The following is an 18137-nucleotide window of genomic DNA, read 5'->3' on the forward strand; positions in this document are numbered from 1 at the left end:
ATACAAGACGTACATATTTAGTGACAAGGGCAAATTGTTGGTCATACGAAATTGCTAGTTACATTTTATGGATTGTTCGTAACTTGGCATTTAACTTCCGTATACATTTGCCTTTGCTTAAAGATCACCTCATCATTAAGCAGACATTGCCAGCATTACTAATATTATTTGGAGGATATTGGACCATGTTACAATACTGATTGATCTCATGATGGCTTACGAATTTAGTGGGTTTATCACATCCAAGTAAACATAATTGATATGGTAGTTTGTATATGTTTATTTATCGAAATAATCAGCTCAATGTGCGCGTTTGCTTCGTTTTTTTATAAAGATAGGTCCTCTTCTTAGAATGAAAACAAATATAGTTACGAAAACGAAAATACATAGCATAAAAGTCATTGTCAAGCCAAGCAGACATCATTTCGTGCTGTTCTAAGCTCTAGCGCGGATATGAGTTGCGATGAGAATGAGGCTGACCGGAAGCTGTCTAGCCGGAAAAACTCAGTGTGGGAGTTCTCGGTGAAGTATGGATGCCACGTGACATGGGACCTGCATGCTGACCTGGGGCCAAGAGATGGCCATCCATCATTGGTGAGCGGTCTACTAACAAGTAGGGGTTTAATTTAAGTATTTTTCACATTTTGTAACAAATATTCATTTCGGGAAAATTAATGAAATATGCCTGCAATTATAATTAATATTCTTTAGAATAAAAGCACTAAGTTATACTGCTCAATACTTCGCGATCTACATGCAGCGTAATCAAATGTAAAACATTTTGACATTGTAAACCGTCCATATACATCCGAGCTTGTTTTCGATGGATAATGGCCGAGGAGTTCTGATTGATTCTCTGTTCTTTCACCGATACTTCCGTTTAAATCGCTTATAAAGCTTTGCTTGTTTAATTTTTTGCCTGCTTGTTGGCCATTTTTATTTACGTGAAAATGATCGCCTCATGTGCTATTATAATCTCACGGGTGGAAACGATTATCATTTTTGCGGGAAAATGTGAAATGTTAGTTTCTATAGAAACATATGTATTGTAGTTATAAACCCCTTCTATTTTATTTAGCGGTTTGCGCATGCGTCCTGTCTGATATAACCACATTTTACACCAGGTCACAGACTACTAATAAATACATTCCTTATATATTTTATTGACAATTGACCAAATTGCACGCAAAACACACTGATTTCTAGTGCTCCACGACCCTTTACACCATGTATGGGGAGAAAGTTCCACACGCGTACTAAACATTCAACACCTTTAGAAAAAAAGTTTCTTATAGGAAATTGAACGTTACCACTGTGTATTCGATAAAGTGACCCAAATCCGGTATACATATATGTGTACAAATAATGTAGTGAAAATGTAAACAAAAAAGTAAATCAATTAGATCAGGCATGTTCAGCCTGTTTTTAAAATCCCAATCAGCTTCAAACCCTATTGATATGAATAGTAGCCAATAGGTCTGAGATGGTATAACCATGCTTTGATTCACTGTCATGTGTCAATTAAAATAAATAAGGCATGTAACAATAACTTGGAACTGCCGAATTGATGCAATTTGTCCACCAACACTACTGGGTAGCCGAAATAAGCAAAATAAATAATGAATCATGGTTGCCAAACATTAAATGATACGTTTAGGGTATTTCAAGTAAACAGTTGTTTGTTTAGTTTCCAGTTTAGATCAGAATGATCCTTGTTTAATTGTATTTGTTAGAAAGTGCATACAGTTTATGTTGTATTCTAGTCTGAAAACACAACTGCGGTTTCTATTCAAGATGAGTTTCATTATTCTCGTTTAATTTTTCATTTTTCTTTCAACTTAAGCATTGACAGTTTGGCAAATCGTACTTTCTGTTTTTTTAATAATCGGAGAAAGCCCAGATAAAGGTCATTGTCGCTCTAATGGAGGTGATTGGTTTTGATGAGTTCAAACATTTTGCCAGCTTGCCTGTTATAGAACAGAGTAAAAGCCTGGTATCACATGCTCTTGATGTTACGGAACATAGTACACTCTGCAATTATTTTTTGGTTAAAACTATATGTGATATGGTTTACTCTAGCACACCGGATAGGCATTTTCGGTGAATTCAGCCGTGCTGGAAAACTCCATCTGGCATCCTCCCATGCCAGATGAGTCGCGCGCTGTGACGTAATAATTTCAATTTCTTTTATAATACACGTTATGTAATCATAATTATGAAGTTTAAATAGATGAGTTCCATTAACTTTACAAAAATAAACTTTAAAAAACAAAACAAAATAACCCATAAAAGACGTAATGTCGAAGGAACTTATTGACGTATGCAGTGAATACAAATTACAGCGCGTCATGACGTCAGTAAACATCATCGCACGCGCTTTTTGGTGATATGTACAAAAATACGCCTTTTATATATATTTTCTTCACAAAATATGTTATTTATTGTATGCTAGAAAAAATATCTATCATGTGTGTCCGTTTCGGATAGAATATTCCGACCCTCGGGCACGCTGCGTTGCCGGTAACTCGGCAAGCCTCGTTACCTGGCAACGCAGGTGCCCTCGGATCGGATTTTTCTATCCGGAACGGAAACACATGACAGATATTGTTAGTATGGTAAGGGTCGTGTTATAAAATGCATATTTCTAAGCTGTTTAGTTACATGTGTCTATGGTACTTGTACATCTTATTTAGTGGAGTGTAATCTTGCCAGTAGTTATTTTGTCAACAATGGTCCTACTTGAATTTCAGTTAATATATTATAAGTTTTTTTTATAACGTAATAGAAATGCTTTGTATTTCGCCACATATCTGTCTTGTGTTTTCGTTTTCGTACAAGGTCGATCCACTGTTGCCTAAAGATTTGGAATTAAAATAGAGTTTTTATTTCATCTATGACGTAGAAACAATCACTACGTGATATATATCTTTGTCATATCTGTTCAAATTGGGTCTTTGCATACTTTATTAGCATATTTTAACCTAGAGAATATTCACTCAAATTTTTTTTACTGGCAAAATAACCACTAATCTATTTGTCACATGTTTAGAATGTATGAAAGTATGTTATGTCAGAAAATTATAAATACGTGATATTTTCGAGTATTAGTATGATGGAATTTTACTGTATGCGTATATGTGTATATATTGTATGTTTAACTCTTTAACTTTAAGAAATGTAGGACCAGAAGATGTATACCATATGAACAGTTTACGAAGTCTATCCACAATTATGTATTTAAATAGGTTTATAAAAGCATTTGTGCTTGGTTGCCTTGACGACTGCGCTCAGCAAATTGTAAGAAAAAATGTGTTCAAATAACCGCTTTTCTCAATCAGATTTCTTTCGAAAATATGCATGTATTTGTTTTGGCAAAATGCTCTAGACTATTCAACCAAATTTGGCTAATGCTATATTGATGCTGACATTGCAAAAACGAAATATACACTATTATATAACAAAAGTTATTTTTATTCAACATCTGGTTACAAATATTCATTTTTAGATAGAAGCAATTTTCAATGCGCATAGCGTTTCAGAGCGCGGATGACGAACAGGAAATATGGCAGGGGTACGATGTCCTCCAGTTCACACTCCAACAAATCGGATGTTCCTTGACCATTGACCGCTCCCGGGAGCCGCGTATCACCGGATGTGAGGAGAAAGTGGATGTGGCCGTGCTTGCGCCGCCAGAAGACTGCATTGGACTTTTGCTAGAAGGTAAAAACGATTGGTTTTCAACAGGTTCTTTGTTGGTTTGTGAAAATAAACGTGTACGTTTCCTTTAATGGCCGGACTAAAGTTTAAGGGAATGAAGAACTTTCATTTTCTAAACTAATTGAACAAGTCTTTTTGAAGTCTTTATTGAGGTTTATTGGAAAAAAGTGTTAAGTTGGGCCAGTTTTTTTAATGGCACGCACGCCACAATCAATACGTTTGCTTACTTTATTTGCTTCACTTCTAAACAAATCCTGCGTACGTGATGTACACTGTTTACATTGCCATTTGCATGACGCCAACTAGTGTTGTATGCACCTTTAGTCATGAACCATACGTTAAAGCTTAACCATTTTTAGGGAATATGTGTGTCATTTTCTTTAGTTCGCTTTACTTTAATCTAGACTAAAAGTGCTTCAGCATATTCACCCCTCGCAAAATCCCGTTTCCGTTTTGTGAATGCTAGTTATTGGCAAAAAGCCCTGAACATATTATTATCTATATTTTTTTATATACGTTAAGAACAATGCAAAGTAATTTGCGAATTTGAAAACAAGACTCTGCAATAAATCTTGTTGGGAAGCAATGGTGATATATCCTAGTCATATAGGTTTATCATTTACTGTTATGAAACTAGCTAATTGTAATTAAAAAAAAAATCATCAATTTACATTGCCTATTCTTAGAACATGACAAGTAATTAACCGGTCTCTTCAGGTGCCCGACAAGTCCCTGACGCCTTCCATCTGGTGTTATCAGCCTCTTGGCTGTCGACGGCGCTCACAGACACTGGAAGTGAAGATGTGTTCCTCCACAAAGCCGTCACGTTTGGACGGAACGGATCCACGTACCTCGATGTCTTCCAGCCACCAAGACGCGTCACCTACTTCCTGCAGAGCTGCCGAGGCGATTTCCTGGATGTAGCGCAACTGAGTGAGGTTAGCATCTACTTCAATAAAAGTTTTATACAGTATAATCCAGGTTAGTCCTAGGCCTCTTGCATAAACAATCATTTTGAATTGTTTAATGTACTTCACGTATGTGTTCACACAATTGTACTGTACTTTTATCTTTATATTTTATGTTTATCTACATTTTGATAAAGAAAAGCACCATCTGAGCTTTGACGCCTGTAACATCTCCGTGAGGTGAAAATTCGATTAAATGTAACTTAGAGGCGACCGCTGCGACACGGCATGACGGCATTCACTCTTACATACAGCTTAGCATGCAATTCGGTTAAGTTGTGATATGATGTCAAACGTGTAGATAATATAAAAAAAACGTCACTATTCAGGGCCGCCTGGACTGTCCGCGGAACAACACGGTGCGACCGGTTGGTGACGACAGGGCGGCGGCACACTTGTTCCTCGAGAACGCCGCCGTAGACTTCCCATCAGCCCTCATGTTTACCTTCCGCTCTGATGAGCACTCGAGGTAATATACGTTTTACTAACTGTTAAAATTCAGAAAATGTCTATAATGTACATAAATGTAGTATAGAAAATTTACAAAGTAAAACATCTCAAAATCTCATGCCATACAGGTCATAATTTGTTGGATGTCTACTTTGTATATAATTCGAATGCTGAAACGGCCTTGTAGTGTATCTTGATACTAAAATGTAGATTTAAACCTAGAATTGTTTAAAGTTAGTAGTGTTTGAAATTTAGCTTTACGGACCCGCGGTTTTCCGTGCGCCACCTTACGAAGCCCGTGGATAAGGAAGTCGTGCGGAAGGATGTTGAGGACTACTTTCAGAAACCCTCGCTGCGAAATGTGGATAAGGTGCCATGCGACATTCACTTACATTATTTTCTGAACTTATAAATAATTATGTTCTTGTACAATCGTTTGAGACGAATATTTCTTTGGTACATTATAAAACACACAATACTTTCATGACGTAAATATCGCAGTGCAGGCAGCAGTCATCATTTTTTTTAGAATGAGTCGCAAAAGCTTCTTTATCTGTATGCGATGTTTTTCCAGATCGTAATCCACCCTGTCCATCAGACAGGCCTGGGACCTCAAGAAACGGCGGATATTGGGCGCCTCGTGCAAACAGTCCTTGATGTGCTTGAGAAAACGGCCGACAACGACCACATCATCCTCGAGCCATTCGTGCAATGTCTCCGGCCCTTCCAAAGAAGTATGTAGTTCACGAAGTTGTCTTTTGTTTCCTTTTTACTTGTCATCAATGAGACTATTATTTCCTTGCGACTCGTCATGTTTCTATAATTATGTAAACTTTACACGTCATTTCTATTTCTATCAGTAACTTAACTAATAACCTCTGTTTTGGGACACCCAATGTTACTGTTCCTAGTTGCGGTGCACCTATGTAGAGGGCGCGAGAAGGACGACAGGCGGTCCGCTTCCTCGGCTTTACTTACAACTTATTAACACCTTTTCTTTGAGTATTCCATCGTTTGTCACTTCCAATTTACGTCTATTACATATACTTCCGCAGAGGGTGAGGAAGATGCCGGCGATAACCTGCTCCAGTGGTCCGCCGACGACACAGTTCGCTTTCTTGTCAAGTCGCTTGTCTGTCGAGACTTCAACAACAAACCAGTCACATCGTCGGTAAAATCGTTCAAAATGTGATATAATCTTAGTAATCTACAAACGTTATTAAGATTATAGTGAACATTGCTATCGCTTTTGCTCGCTGTTTCAATTATTCCACTGAAGTGTCTAAAATGTCTACCAACTGTTGTATTAAATCCCTGCGTCTTCTAGGTCGTATGTCTTGTCGCCAAACTGAACAGCACGGACGTGTGCTCCCTCGACAAGACGCTGTGTCTATTCGATGATCAAACGTCGGCGCTGCAGTCGCTCGGCAGCACGTTGCGGGAGTTTAACGTGGCCAACCAAGAGCTCAGGGACTCTCTTGAGGCGGATATCCGACGGAAGGGCGAGGCGGTCCTGCAGGCCATCATCGACAGCGAGACCGCATCGCAAGCTGATCCGCGTTCCCTTATGCAGACGGATTTCATTGGTGACTTACATTGTTTTATGCAGGGTTTAAAAGGTTGTGACAAGACACTTGAATGAACGCAATCGATGATATTTACGTTCCAAATGGTTCTATATTTATTTCCTTATTATTATAAAACTGATATAGAATTGCTAAAAGCCTTCGATAATTTTCAGTCTTATTATTTAATATTTATAGATTTTAATTAGACCAACTATTTTAACAATTACAGGCATCGACTTCGTCATCGCATACAAGAATGGAGACCTGTGTCCAACAGCTGTGAAGGTCACTACACATCCCGAGTTCGCCGCCTTTCAACGCTTTGAGCTTACCAACATGGCATTTCCCAACCTCAACATCTGCTTGGAGGCGGCGTCCAGCGACCCGAGGCAGCAGCGTGCATTCCAGCCGCTTGTAGCTACCATGGTCATGCGCTCCCAGGATTATGTGCTCCGTGGGAAGAGGATTCTTGTTATTGCTGCTGGGTGGAATAACAAAAAAGACCTCTGGCCGCCTGCATTTGCCGCCGGAATTAAGGTTTATTTTAGTGTTTGTTCTTTGAAACACAAGCTCTTACTTTTTTCAAACTAGAACTAATTGTTTTTGCTTTATGACATTGTAATACCCCTTATGCATCAAAAAGCAATTTTGGAGCTAGAAACAATTTTATTACCGTTTAATTTAACATAGATGAGTTGTCTTAGTTTCATAACAATCAAAAATATATTGCTAAAGATTTGTAAATGCCCTTGCATCCATTGTTAGGTAGTTGCGGTGGACAGCAACCCCGACCATTTTATCAAGAATGACGTCGAGCGTTTCATCCATTATGATTTTGAGGACCGGAAGCGTGAGACCGAACATGCCACGAACATTGTGCGTCTGGTTAACCAGAGTGAAGACAAGATAGATGGATGCTTTACTTTCTGGGAGCCTAGCGTTGAGCTTCATGCCATGATCTGCGAACAACTCAACTTAAAAGGCAGGGGCATCAGCGATATATTTTGCTAAAAAACAAAAAGTTTAAAATTTGTAAGAAATTTACTTAAATGCTGACTTTTGTACTGTGTAAACTGGACCATCAGCTCCCTTAAACAATCAGGGATGCTTGTGAGTAAAATAAAACAAAACATTTGCCATGAATTTCAAATACATAAATTCTTTGTCATCGTTATAACTAGGAAACAGTGTGAGTGCTGCACAAAACGCCAAGGAGAAGTCCCGCACTCAAAACGCTCTGTACACGTTACGTACACGTTCCGTGCTCGTGCAGAACGTTCGTGATTACGTCACACCAGCTTACCTCATCAAATCCCCTGATGATCTTGATGAGGCCTGCCGGAAGTAAGAAAACATCTGATTGTCTTACTTTGAATACTATAAAATGTGCTTTATATAGCCAAACCCGTATTATTGCAAATTTATGTCAACTTTTGGCAACAACAGTTTGTTATTGAGAAATGGATCGAAACCCCGAAACAAGGGGTTTAATTTTACTGTTCCAGGGTAAAATTTCCGGCAATTCTAAAGACGGAGACGGGTGCGGCGTCCCTGGGCTGCACGGAGGTGCGGACGGCCGGGGATCTCCGGAAGGCCTTCACCCGAGTCACCGAAACCGTCAAGGAGCACCCTATCATCGGTATTAAATCGTGCATTTGATGCAACTTCTGGTTAACACTGTATAACACTAATGTCACTAACACTCTGTACAGATATACAGTCTGCAACCAAAATTAAATAATGCCTAAATGGTAATCAAGCCACAGAAATGCTCATTTTCTCTTTTCTTAGCGTTCGGGTTCGGTGAGATGGTGAACGTGGAAGAGTTTCACGTGGGGTCTAAGCACGTGGTCGACTTGGCCATCTTCAATAAGTCTCTCGTGGCAGCATTCGTTTCCGACTGCGGTTTAGTCAATCCTCCGTCATTTACAGGTATGACAGTTTTTGTTTTGTTTTGTAGTACTACCACTTTTTGCCCAAAGGGGACCGCATGCCTTTAGTTTTGGACACGATTCTGTTTTAGTTGTCATTGCAAGTAATAGAAATCAAATTTGAACTGTATATACATCTATTTATTCTGTTTCAGGGACTGCGGCACTAATGCCGTCGGCACTTCCGGGAGACAAGCAAGCCCAGGTCATCATGGCCGCCTTTCAATGTTGCGTCGGCATTGGTAACAGTGACATACACAAATAAATGAAAAGAAAAAAGAACAGAACAAATAATGATAAAAGAACAAATACACTTCCACAATTTAAAGAAAACTTAAACAAACACGATTCCTATTCAAATTAGTAAAACGGCTATAAGCTGTAGTTGTTGATTGTACATGCTCAGTTTAAAGGCGGATCCATGATTTGGCTTTAGAGGTGATCTGTGCGCAACATTAAAATACACCACCCGTAAACAGCCCCTCCCTGCCTCATAAAAGCCATCCATTAAGACCACCTTCCTCCTCCCTAAACTAGTTGTGCACATGTACATTTCGAAAATGGTAATCGATTACAGATATCTTAAAGTATCCTTTTCAATATAGGCCTGAATGACGGGATGTTCAACGCGGACATCATCATGACGTCATCGGGTCCGAAACTGGTCGAGATCAATGCGCGGATGGGCGGCTACTGCCTCCGCCACTGGATTCGCCGGCTCTACCACCAGGACATCCTGCTGCTGGCGTACAAGATATGTGTGGGCATTCGTCCGTACGTTCCGCAAACCGCTACCACCGAGTACATTATCAGCGTCTATCTGTCGCCCACACACCACAAGGAATTGTTTCAGGACCCGGACAAGAAGGCCCAGATGCAAGGTATGAAACAATCTGGACACATATTTTAACTATGAGAAAGTAGTAATCAGACAACCACATGGACCGTCATAACGTGTATGTGTCTGTGACGATTTATATCTAATACTAATACATTAGAGCTATGTACTCAAAATGATAATAATCTGTATCTGAGTTATTAAACAGTGTTATCATCGTTAGACTAATATCTGTTTTCCTCTTTGATACAATTGGAGAGTCACTTATTAGTAATACTAATTCCGAATTACATCTGCCATTTTACAAAAAAAGATTAAAGAAGCTATGTGCTATGTAATAATAACATTGTGGTAATGCACTCTAATCATTTTTTTTAAATACATCAGTATATATATATATATTCATTTATGTTTGCACGTAAAAAAGCATCGTCAGAAATTCCTGAAACACTACTGAGCTACACTCTGTTGTGTGTCGTGGGCGATTCGGCTACGAACATAATTATCACCATGCATAGAGGCAATTTCATTGGTTCCACAAGGAACCTATGCGGAAATATGCAAAGACACTTATACTAATGTTTTCCCCTATACAAATTATTACGGCGAAATCTCGAATTGAACTCAGTCCGCCAGATCACTAATCATTTGAAACAGCCACTTAGACCATTCGCCTGCGGAGACAGCTGACAAAACAGGGTTATGGGAGTGTACTTAATTAACATTCGATTTCATTGGTAGAAGAGTTGTCTCCCCTGGTTCAAGTATATTCATATAAACGATTTTTTTCAGTCAATCTTCCCCATGGTATATATAGCGTAAGTGTAACGAAGGAAAGTATCGTGGTTTCCGACGATGATTAATTCCTTACATCTCTCTACATCTATTCACAGCCCTCCATGACAGCGGGAAGATCAGCCTTTCCGTTTTTGACCCCGACCTTGAGGACGTCTGGGGCGACTTCGAGATCCCGTGCGCCAACGTGGCCGTGATCGCGCCGTCAGTCCAGGAGGGGAAGGAGCGCCTCATGACCGTGTGCCGCGAACTGGGTATTGAGAAGCCGGAGTACCGCGTCTCACAGTTCATCAAGTATTTCTGACCATGACGGCGGTGATGTGGAAACTTTGACTTTATGAATATATATATATATATATATTGAATAAAATGTCGCTGTTTTTAAGTCATGACAACTTGCATTCTTCTCATGAGAAGTTTGTTAATCAACTTTGTTTACAAACACATAATGTCATTAACCTGTTATAAAGAGCAACTGATTATATCAATATTAATGTATTTTGAGTTTTTTTGCACGGCTTACTCCATTTTTGCATAAATCTATGCCCAATGATCATTTTCATAGATATTATGGGTTTTTTATGTTATTGTCTGTGAGGACATTTTTAATGATTAATCGTTATTTATTTCTTGTACGTTATTTTTATATTTTATCGATAAACCATGTCTACAAATGTTCATATCTTTCTATAACAATAATAATATTTCAACCATTCTATAAATTAACATGACTGTATACTTCTAACAGCGTTCCTATAAATAACCCAAGATTGTACGAGTGGTTTAATTTTTCGCAAACTGGGGAGGACACAAGAAGAAAAAAAGCAGAAAGATTAAAAATATTATAATCAAAGAGAATGAACAACAAGCAGTTGAATATTATTGTATAAAACTGATTTTCGTTTTGGTTTGGTTAAAGTTATCCAATTCTTTTTCGTTGGTCAATAGTTGTCCGATAATAAGTATTAACCAATCAAGTCATCTTATAGGAATACTTGCTAGAAGAAAACATGTGGACAACATAAAGATATATACAATTTGCTGCAACAGAAAACTCAAAACGAGATATTACCATTTGTCCCCAAAACCTTACTTTTGTTGAAGTTATTTTGTGTTTGCCAATAGTTGTTTTATCGTTACTTGTGTAATAAAATTCTCAGTTATACTTCTTGTGTTGTAATTTGTTGCTGTTTTTGTTATCCATGTTTCACGGTGAGAGTACTGGAGTTGCAATGAAATAGTTCTTGGACCTTTTAAATGACCCGCATGCAGACATCAGATACAGTTTTATCATTTCATCAGCATACAATTGTAGCAAATTTGGGCCGAGCGATACATTGTTGAACTGTTGTCTGCTGCTTTTACAGTAAGGTATATATTTTTGCAATTGTAAACTTTCACTTTTGTTTGAATAGTTAGAAAATCGCTGTTTTTCAATTGTTATAAAAGTAATATATTTCTGTAGCAAGTATTCTTTAAAAGAACAAGAGGGAATAGTAAATAGTAAATATTCATTATCAACTATTATTTGGACTACTATTTGGATATCTTTAATATGCGCTTAATGCTTAACTTTTAATATGGGGTATGAAATTAGTGTAGAGAGTGAATTTCTCAATAAAAGCAACAGTTAATAGTACAACATGATTGTAAATTGAAATAAGATGGTTGAATAATAATAATCATGACGCGAACAGCGATTTATAATAATAATGTTGTTTTTTGAAAATATGAAAATATAAGGCGAAACCCCTACTGAAAAAGACTTAACGTTGAAAATGGACTTATCCAACCGGTTAGGACCGTCCAATGTGGTCACGTGATATCGTGAGTATAAATACAGCAAACCAGCGGATTTTATTCATTCTTGTGCTGGCTTCTGCGAGAGCAACAACTTGATAAGACAAGGTGTACTATATTTATTGTCTCTAATAGGGGTTAAACACTATTTGTCCTAGCGGCAAATATACATGTTAATTCCCTAGGGGTTTATACCGAACTATCTATATTAATATAGATATAAGTATGGTATAAACTGTGAACCAGAGAATATTAAATAGAAAAGCGCCTCCTTAACAATAGAAGTAATGAAAGTAAACTCAAAAGTCCTTACCATACATTGACCTAATACTATTAAGTACAGTTTTTAAATGAAAAGCTAGGGATATAGGAAAAGTTAGATAATTTAATATGTGCGTATATGAAAACTGTAAATATTCCAATCTTTGTTGATTTATCATTGATTGAACGATAATTATTTTCACGATCCAATCATTTTAAATAATCATTAGTGCAAACTATTTGGCAAAGTAGCCAAAGACGAAAATCTTATATATAACAATTTGAAAGTTAGCCCCGGCACGTTACACAATGTTTAATAATTGTATTGGATGTTTTCGTGTGTGACTCTTAAAATGAATGAGGTTGTTGACTACGTTTAAAACCAACTTATGAACATATTTGTATTCTTTCTTTAAACTATATATATATATATATATATATATATATATATATATATATATATATATATATATATATATATATATATATATATATATATATATACTTAAACTCGCCAACTTATTGGGACTATAATCCTATCCATATTTATTGGGACCTACTAGATATAATAGTGATACAGGCGTCACTGTCCTATATACAGTATAGATTGACTGTTGGAATGCTATGTATATCAATATACATCAGAAAATCTTGAGACATAGGTACCTTTTTAGTGTCACCAACTTCTTGGGTCAGACCCATCATTTTACTGGGGCTTTAGACCCAATATGTTATATATAATATATAAAATGCATTAAGCTATTGGGTCGAATCGGTATGATTCCACGCTTATCTTTGACACTAGGGCTGAATGAATTTAAAATTTCAAAATGTATGGATTTAGATATAACATGTCTTACTTCTAGTAGACATGATGATCAGATCTGTTAACAAAATTGGATCAGGAACCAATTTCCAAATTGGCCCACCAAAAGGCTTAAGTCGTTTCCTGAAAGTGGGGACAGTTGGAGGCAATCAAAAACTGACAGCAAGACATTAGTTTTTTTTAACTGAATATTGTAAAAAGAACTTCTGGATATAAAGAAGTATGAACAATCAACCCTGTAACCAATTTGATATGTAAATAGTTTGGACCCCGTCGAGACAGCATCTGTAGTTGTTTCATCAGGATCCTATTTATTTGCTTTGAAGGTTTATATCACTTTGAAATATAAATAGGTAATTTTGCCTCCGACTTCTAGATAAAATAGAATGTTTGACAATATTGACAATATTGTCAGAAAAGAGCATCAAAATATTTTAGTGATAGTTCTATTATCAATTTTAATTATTACATAATGATTGTCCAATTTGTAGGGCTGTGGATCGCCGGTCAAGTGGCGATCCGATTCGATCCACGAGTCAGAGATGACGATTCACAGATCGAACCACGAATCATCAGCATTAATTAACGACCACATAAACACCTTACGAAAATCATTTTCTTTAAATTTGTGTTGTAAAATAATATCTATTTTGATATTTGTGTTATAGCTTTCATCATCTGTTCATCGAAATTCAGTTTGAAAACTAGATGGGTGTTGTTTTCGAGCATAGCGTCGAAAACAGATGTCTCCCCTAGCATATGTTTGACCTAAAGAATGGGAGACAACTTTGTCATGAAGTAAATTAGAGTAATGGTTCCTGTACAAAGCAATCCCTCTCATTGAACTTTATCATTCTATGAAGTTTTATCAAATTACATCCAATACTTTTCATGGTATGCTCCAAATAAGAAAAAGTAGCAAAGGGAAATAACTGTGTAATTAGGTAAAGTAGAGTTATGGCCCCTGCATAATGCATTTCCTCTCATTGAGCTTTACCATTCTATGAAGTTTTATAAAATTCCATCCAGTAATTGTCATAGTATGCTCTGGACAAAGTTTACACTATTTAACTATTGAACAAGGGGAGATAACTCTGCAACAAATTGGCTTAGAGTTATAACTCTTGCAGGATGCACAACTTTACATCGTCATCTATGTTGCAAGTTTCAATCAATTCCTTAAAGTAGTTTCTCAGTTATGCTCTGGACAAAGTACACTATAAAAATATTGAAAAAGGGGAGATAACTCTGCAACAAAATGGCCTAGAGTTATAACTCTTGCAAGGTGCACAACTTCACATCGCCATCTATCTATGTTCCAAGTTTCAATCAATTCCTTCAAGTAGTTTCCGAGTTCTGCTCCGGACAAAAAATTCCCAGAAGAATAAGAAGAAGAACTAGATAAGAAAAAGTAACAAAGGGACATAACTCTGTGATTATGTAATTAAGAGTTATGGCCCCTGAATAATGCATTTCCTCTCATTGAGCTTTACAATTGTATGAAGTTTTATAAAATTCCATCCAGTAGTTGTCATAGTATGCTCTGGACAAAGTTTACACTATTTAACTATTGAACAAGGGGAGATAACTTTGCAACAAAGTGGCCTAGAGTTATAACTCTTGCAGGATGCACAACTGCAGATCGCCATCTATTTATATTCCAAGTTTCCATCAATTCCTTCAAGTAGCTTCTGAGTTCTGCTCTGGACAAAGTACACCATTAAAAAATTGAAAAAGGGGAGATAACTCTGCAAAAAAATGGTCTAGAGTTATAACTCTTGCAAGGGGCACAACTTCACATCGCCATCTAGCTATGTTCCAAGTTTCAATCAATTCCTTCAAGTAGTTTCCGAGTTCTGCCTCGGACAAAAAAATTCCCAGAAGACTAAGAATAATAAGAATAAGAATAAGAATAACTACAAATACAATATGTCTCCCCCTTTCAGAGAAGGGGAGACATAATAATAACAACACAGCAATGGAAAGATAGCAAATACTAGCAATACCCTTATGACTGTTCTTACTCAGTAGTTTCTTTCTCCTAGTGAATAGCTCACATACGAATCATTTAAGTCAAACGTTAATGCTGGCAAATTATTTATTTTACAAAGCGTGTGTGTATCAGTCCTGTCAACCAATAAGCCCGATTTATTTATTTATTATTTTATATCCATAAAATTATAATTAATTTCTTGTTCATTGTCATTCTGATTTAAGATTTAATTTCAAAACATGTTTTTGTGTTTTGAAAATTCATACAAGAATATCATCGAATCTTATATAATGACAAAGGTTCGTTGCTACCTATAGATTGATTCTTTACTTTCTGTTCAGAAATGAACAGTTTAAAATGGCAAGATAATGAACAAAAACGTTATACTTTGTATAACTTATATAATGTGCAAAAGATTGCGATCCACCGATCTCGGCAATGACGAATATCCGTACACGATTTTTAGGCCTGATTCACGGATATCCGAGTACTCGGATACTCGTAACAGCTCTACCAATTTGGATGATTGGGTTAATCAGTGCAGATAATTCGAATTATGTATACTTTTTATCATGTTTTATACGTTAATAATTGTTACTGTATTGGATAGGGTTAGTATTAATGAAGCTCGTTGTGTTAATAAATCGCTAAACAATAAACATAACTTTTTGTCATTATTATCAACACCTAACCTTAATACGTGCACCACAGTATTTAACCTTTTAATCAATGATGCCATTAAAAGCTTTAACAAACTAAGAAAATCCAGCGTTTTCAAACATTTTGTGGCCATTATACATGTATTTGAGCGTTGCAAATACCTACAGATGGAAACTTTGTGAGACACCGCCAGCTGTGAGAGTCCCAGCATCCAAACTATTTTGCATAAGAATTGACACATCCCATAATTCAGTCAGTAATACCAAACCGGAACCGGAAGAGTTGTCAATTTAATCAAGTTCACTACTGTAACCATTATTTACCAGCAAACATTAACGAAACATTAACTCAATGTTAAGGAAATTTCGAAGTCCCTCTGTAACAGTCCCTAGGTCTTGAATGGACCGCTATTCTTGCACACAGTTTGGAGGTCTTAAGAACCTGTGTAAATTACATCGAATGATATCGAGGGATTACTGCCAGAAGGAGCTATGTGCTTCTGGCAGCAACCCCTCGATATACCGGTATAGTGGTATATCATAACAGCGGTAGTAACATTTGCTAGTATAATCGTGAACTTGCAGTTAGAATGAGGTAAAATATGAAAGAACCATTTTAAAAAAATAATTCGGTAATCACTTAACCTATTCATTAGTGATTGTAATCAGCCCCCAAAAAGTTCGTCGATTAATCAGTGGTCAAAGTTGACGATTAATCGACTAAAGTCAACTAAAAGGGACAGTATTAATGTTTGTGAGAAAAGTTGCAAAACTTCATTAGAACTAATGTTGTAAAGGTTAAATGACTACTATAATACTCTTTGATGCTTGATACAGTATTGTTATCCCCCGACACAAAAGTTGGGGGTATATAGGAGGATATAGAGAACTTATAGAAAAATACTTTCTTTCAATTAAAAACTAGTGATAAAAGTGCAGTATTTTTTCGAAGGCAAAGACGCATGCCTTCTACAGTACTAATGAAGCATTTTCGGGTTTGGGCAAATTTCGTCAACGAATATTTGCGGCCGTCATCGTCAAGTCAGAGGGCTACTCGTCAACGATTCGTTGACTTTCTGATTAATCAGTACATCACTACTATTCATGCCTGAATTAATAGTGGGATTTTCCAATTTATTCCACGGAACAGTCTATTTTGATACAATAAGGACAAACTTTCCAAAGTGTTAAGATTTTTGATTTTTTTGGAAATTTCAGGTTGAGCAAACATAGTCCGCTTATCTGGGTCTACACCATTTGCCTATGTCTACTTTTGTCGACTTTAGGCATAAGTGCGTTAAAACAAAAGTGCAGATAGTTCCTTGAGCATTAGCCTTAAAATGGACTTTTCCATGCGATCTATAAAGACAAATTCAGTCTGAGATTTTGGGGGATTTTTTTGAGAAAAAAATATGAATAAATCTAATTTTTTTACAAAAAGTGAAACCCTGATCAGAGGGCTCCATCAGGAGCCCTCTGATCTGGTTTACACGTTTTTGCAAAGGACGCTGAAACTCGTCGCTAGGGCTGAATGGGCTAAGCGAGCACGTGTCACACTGACCGTCTACGCAGTTTCATTTTTTTTTCAGGACACTAAACATTTTAATGGCTTAGCTCTACAATAAGCTGAAAAGCACAGGACTGCAGATCTAAAACGGCTGAAAAATGACGTTGTGTGGGAAAAGGACCTTATGGAGGGACACAATGTGCAAGATTTGACCAGACGCCTCGTTCTGCCCGGCGGCTGATCAAAGCCTGCACTTTTTGTCACATAGGACTGTATAGTCTAGTAGAAAAACATTTTATCACTCTGTGTGCAGTATAAACTATAAATATCAACATAAACGTGTGAAAGCAGCTGCTTTATGACGTACGTCATGGTTTGTTCCGCAATAAGGTCCTTTTCGCAGATGACGTCAAATGTTTTTGTCGCTATATTAAGAGGCTGCGGCCACACATAATTTTGCTTACGATAGTTTAACCCTGAACCCGCCGATAAAATTATCGTCTGCTTAATCCAAACTGCTTCAATCTAGGAAATTGTGGAAATATGTCTTGGTATCTGTGAAGTTGCATAGGGGCATTTTCAATGCATCTAAAAACAAGAAAAATGTGTTTGTGAAACACGAATGCCCCCCAGGCGGCACTTTTGTAAAAAAACTCAAAATTTCAAAGGAGCATAACTCCATCAAAATTGCAAACAGAGTTACAAACCTTGCACAGCTGGAAAGCTCGTCACAAGGAAGACACATGCCAAGTATTAAAGCTCTATGATCAATGGTTGAAAAGTTATAGCCAAGGTTAAGTTTTCGGTTAAAGGGGCATAACTCC

At 37.0% G+C, this 18137-nt stretch overlaps 1 protein-coding gene across 1 annotated transcript; it reads left to right on the forward strand.

The window, feature by feature from the left end:
- Positions 1-403: 403 nt before the first annotated feature.
- LOC128227124 (carnosine synthase 1-like) lies at positions 404-11068 on the forward strand. The gene is made up of 16 exons (XM_052937350.1): positions 404-594; positions 3540-3720; positions 4435-4655; positions 5015-5154; positions 5391-5505; positions 5710-5869; positions 6191-6306; positions 6463-6721; positions 6933-7240; positions 7469-7685; positions 7885-8047; positions 8209-8342; positions 8495-8635; positions 8790-8876; positions 9240-9515; positions 10366-11068. Exons 1-16 carry the CDS (start codon positions 454-456, stop codon positions 10569-10571), a joined length of 2865 nt encoding a protein of 954 aa, XP_052793310.1. The 5' UTR covers positions 404-453; the 3' UTR covers positions 10572-11068.
- The last annotated feature ends 7069 nt before the right edge of the window (positions 11069-18137 follow it).

This window comes from Mya arenaria, chromosome 3 (genome assembly GCF_026914265.1).
Source record: "Mya arenaria isolate MELC-2E11 chromosome 3, ASM2691426v1".
Taxonomy (NCBI): Eukaryota; Metazoa; Mollusca; class Bivalvia; order Myida; family Myidae; genus Mya; species Mya arenaria.

What these genes read in the sequence shown, in the direction of transcription:
- LOC128227124 (XM_052937350.1), top strand. Translation starts at nt 454, where the DNA reads ATGAGTTGCGATGAGAATGAGGCTGACCGGAAGCTGTCTAGCCGGAAA. An exon ending in CGAACAACTCAACTTAAAAG is followed by an intron (nt 7,686 to 7,884) that starts GCAGGGGCATCA and finishes CGTTATAACTAG; the next exon opens with GAAACAGTGTGAGTGCTGCA. An exon ending in CTTGATGAGGCCTGCCGGAA is followed by an intron (nt 8,048 to 8,208) that starts GTAAGAAAACAT and finishes TTACTGTTCCAG; the next exon opens with GGTAAAATTTCCGGCAATTC.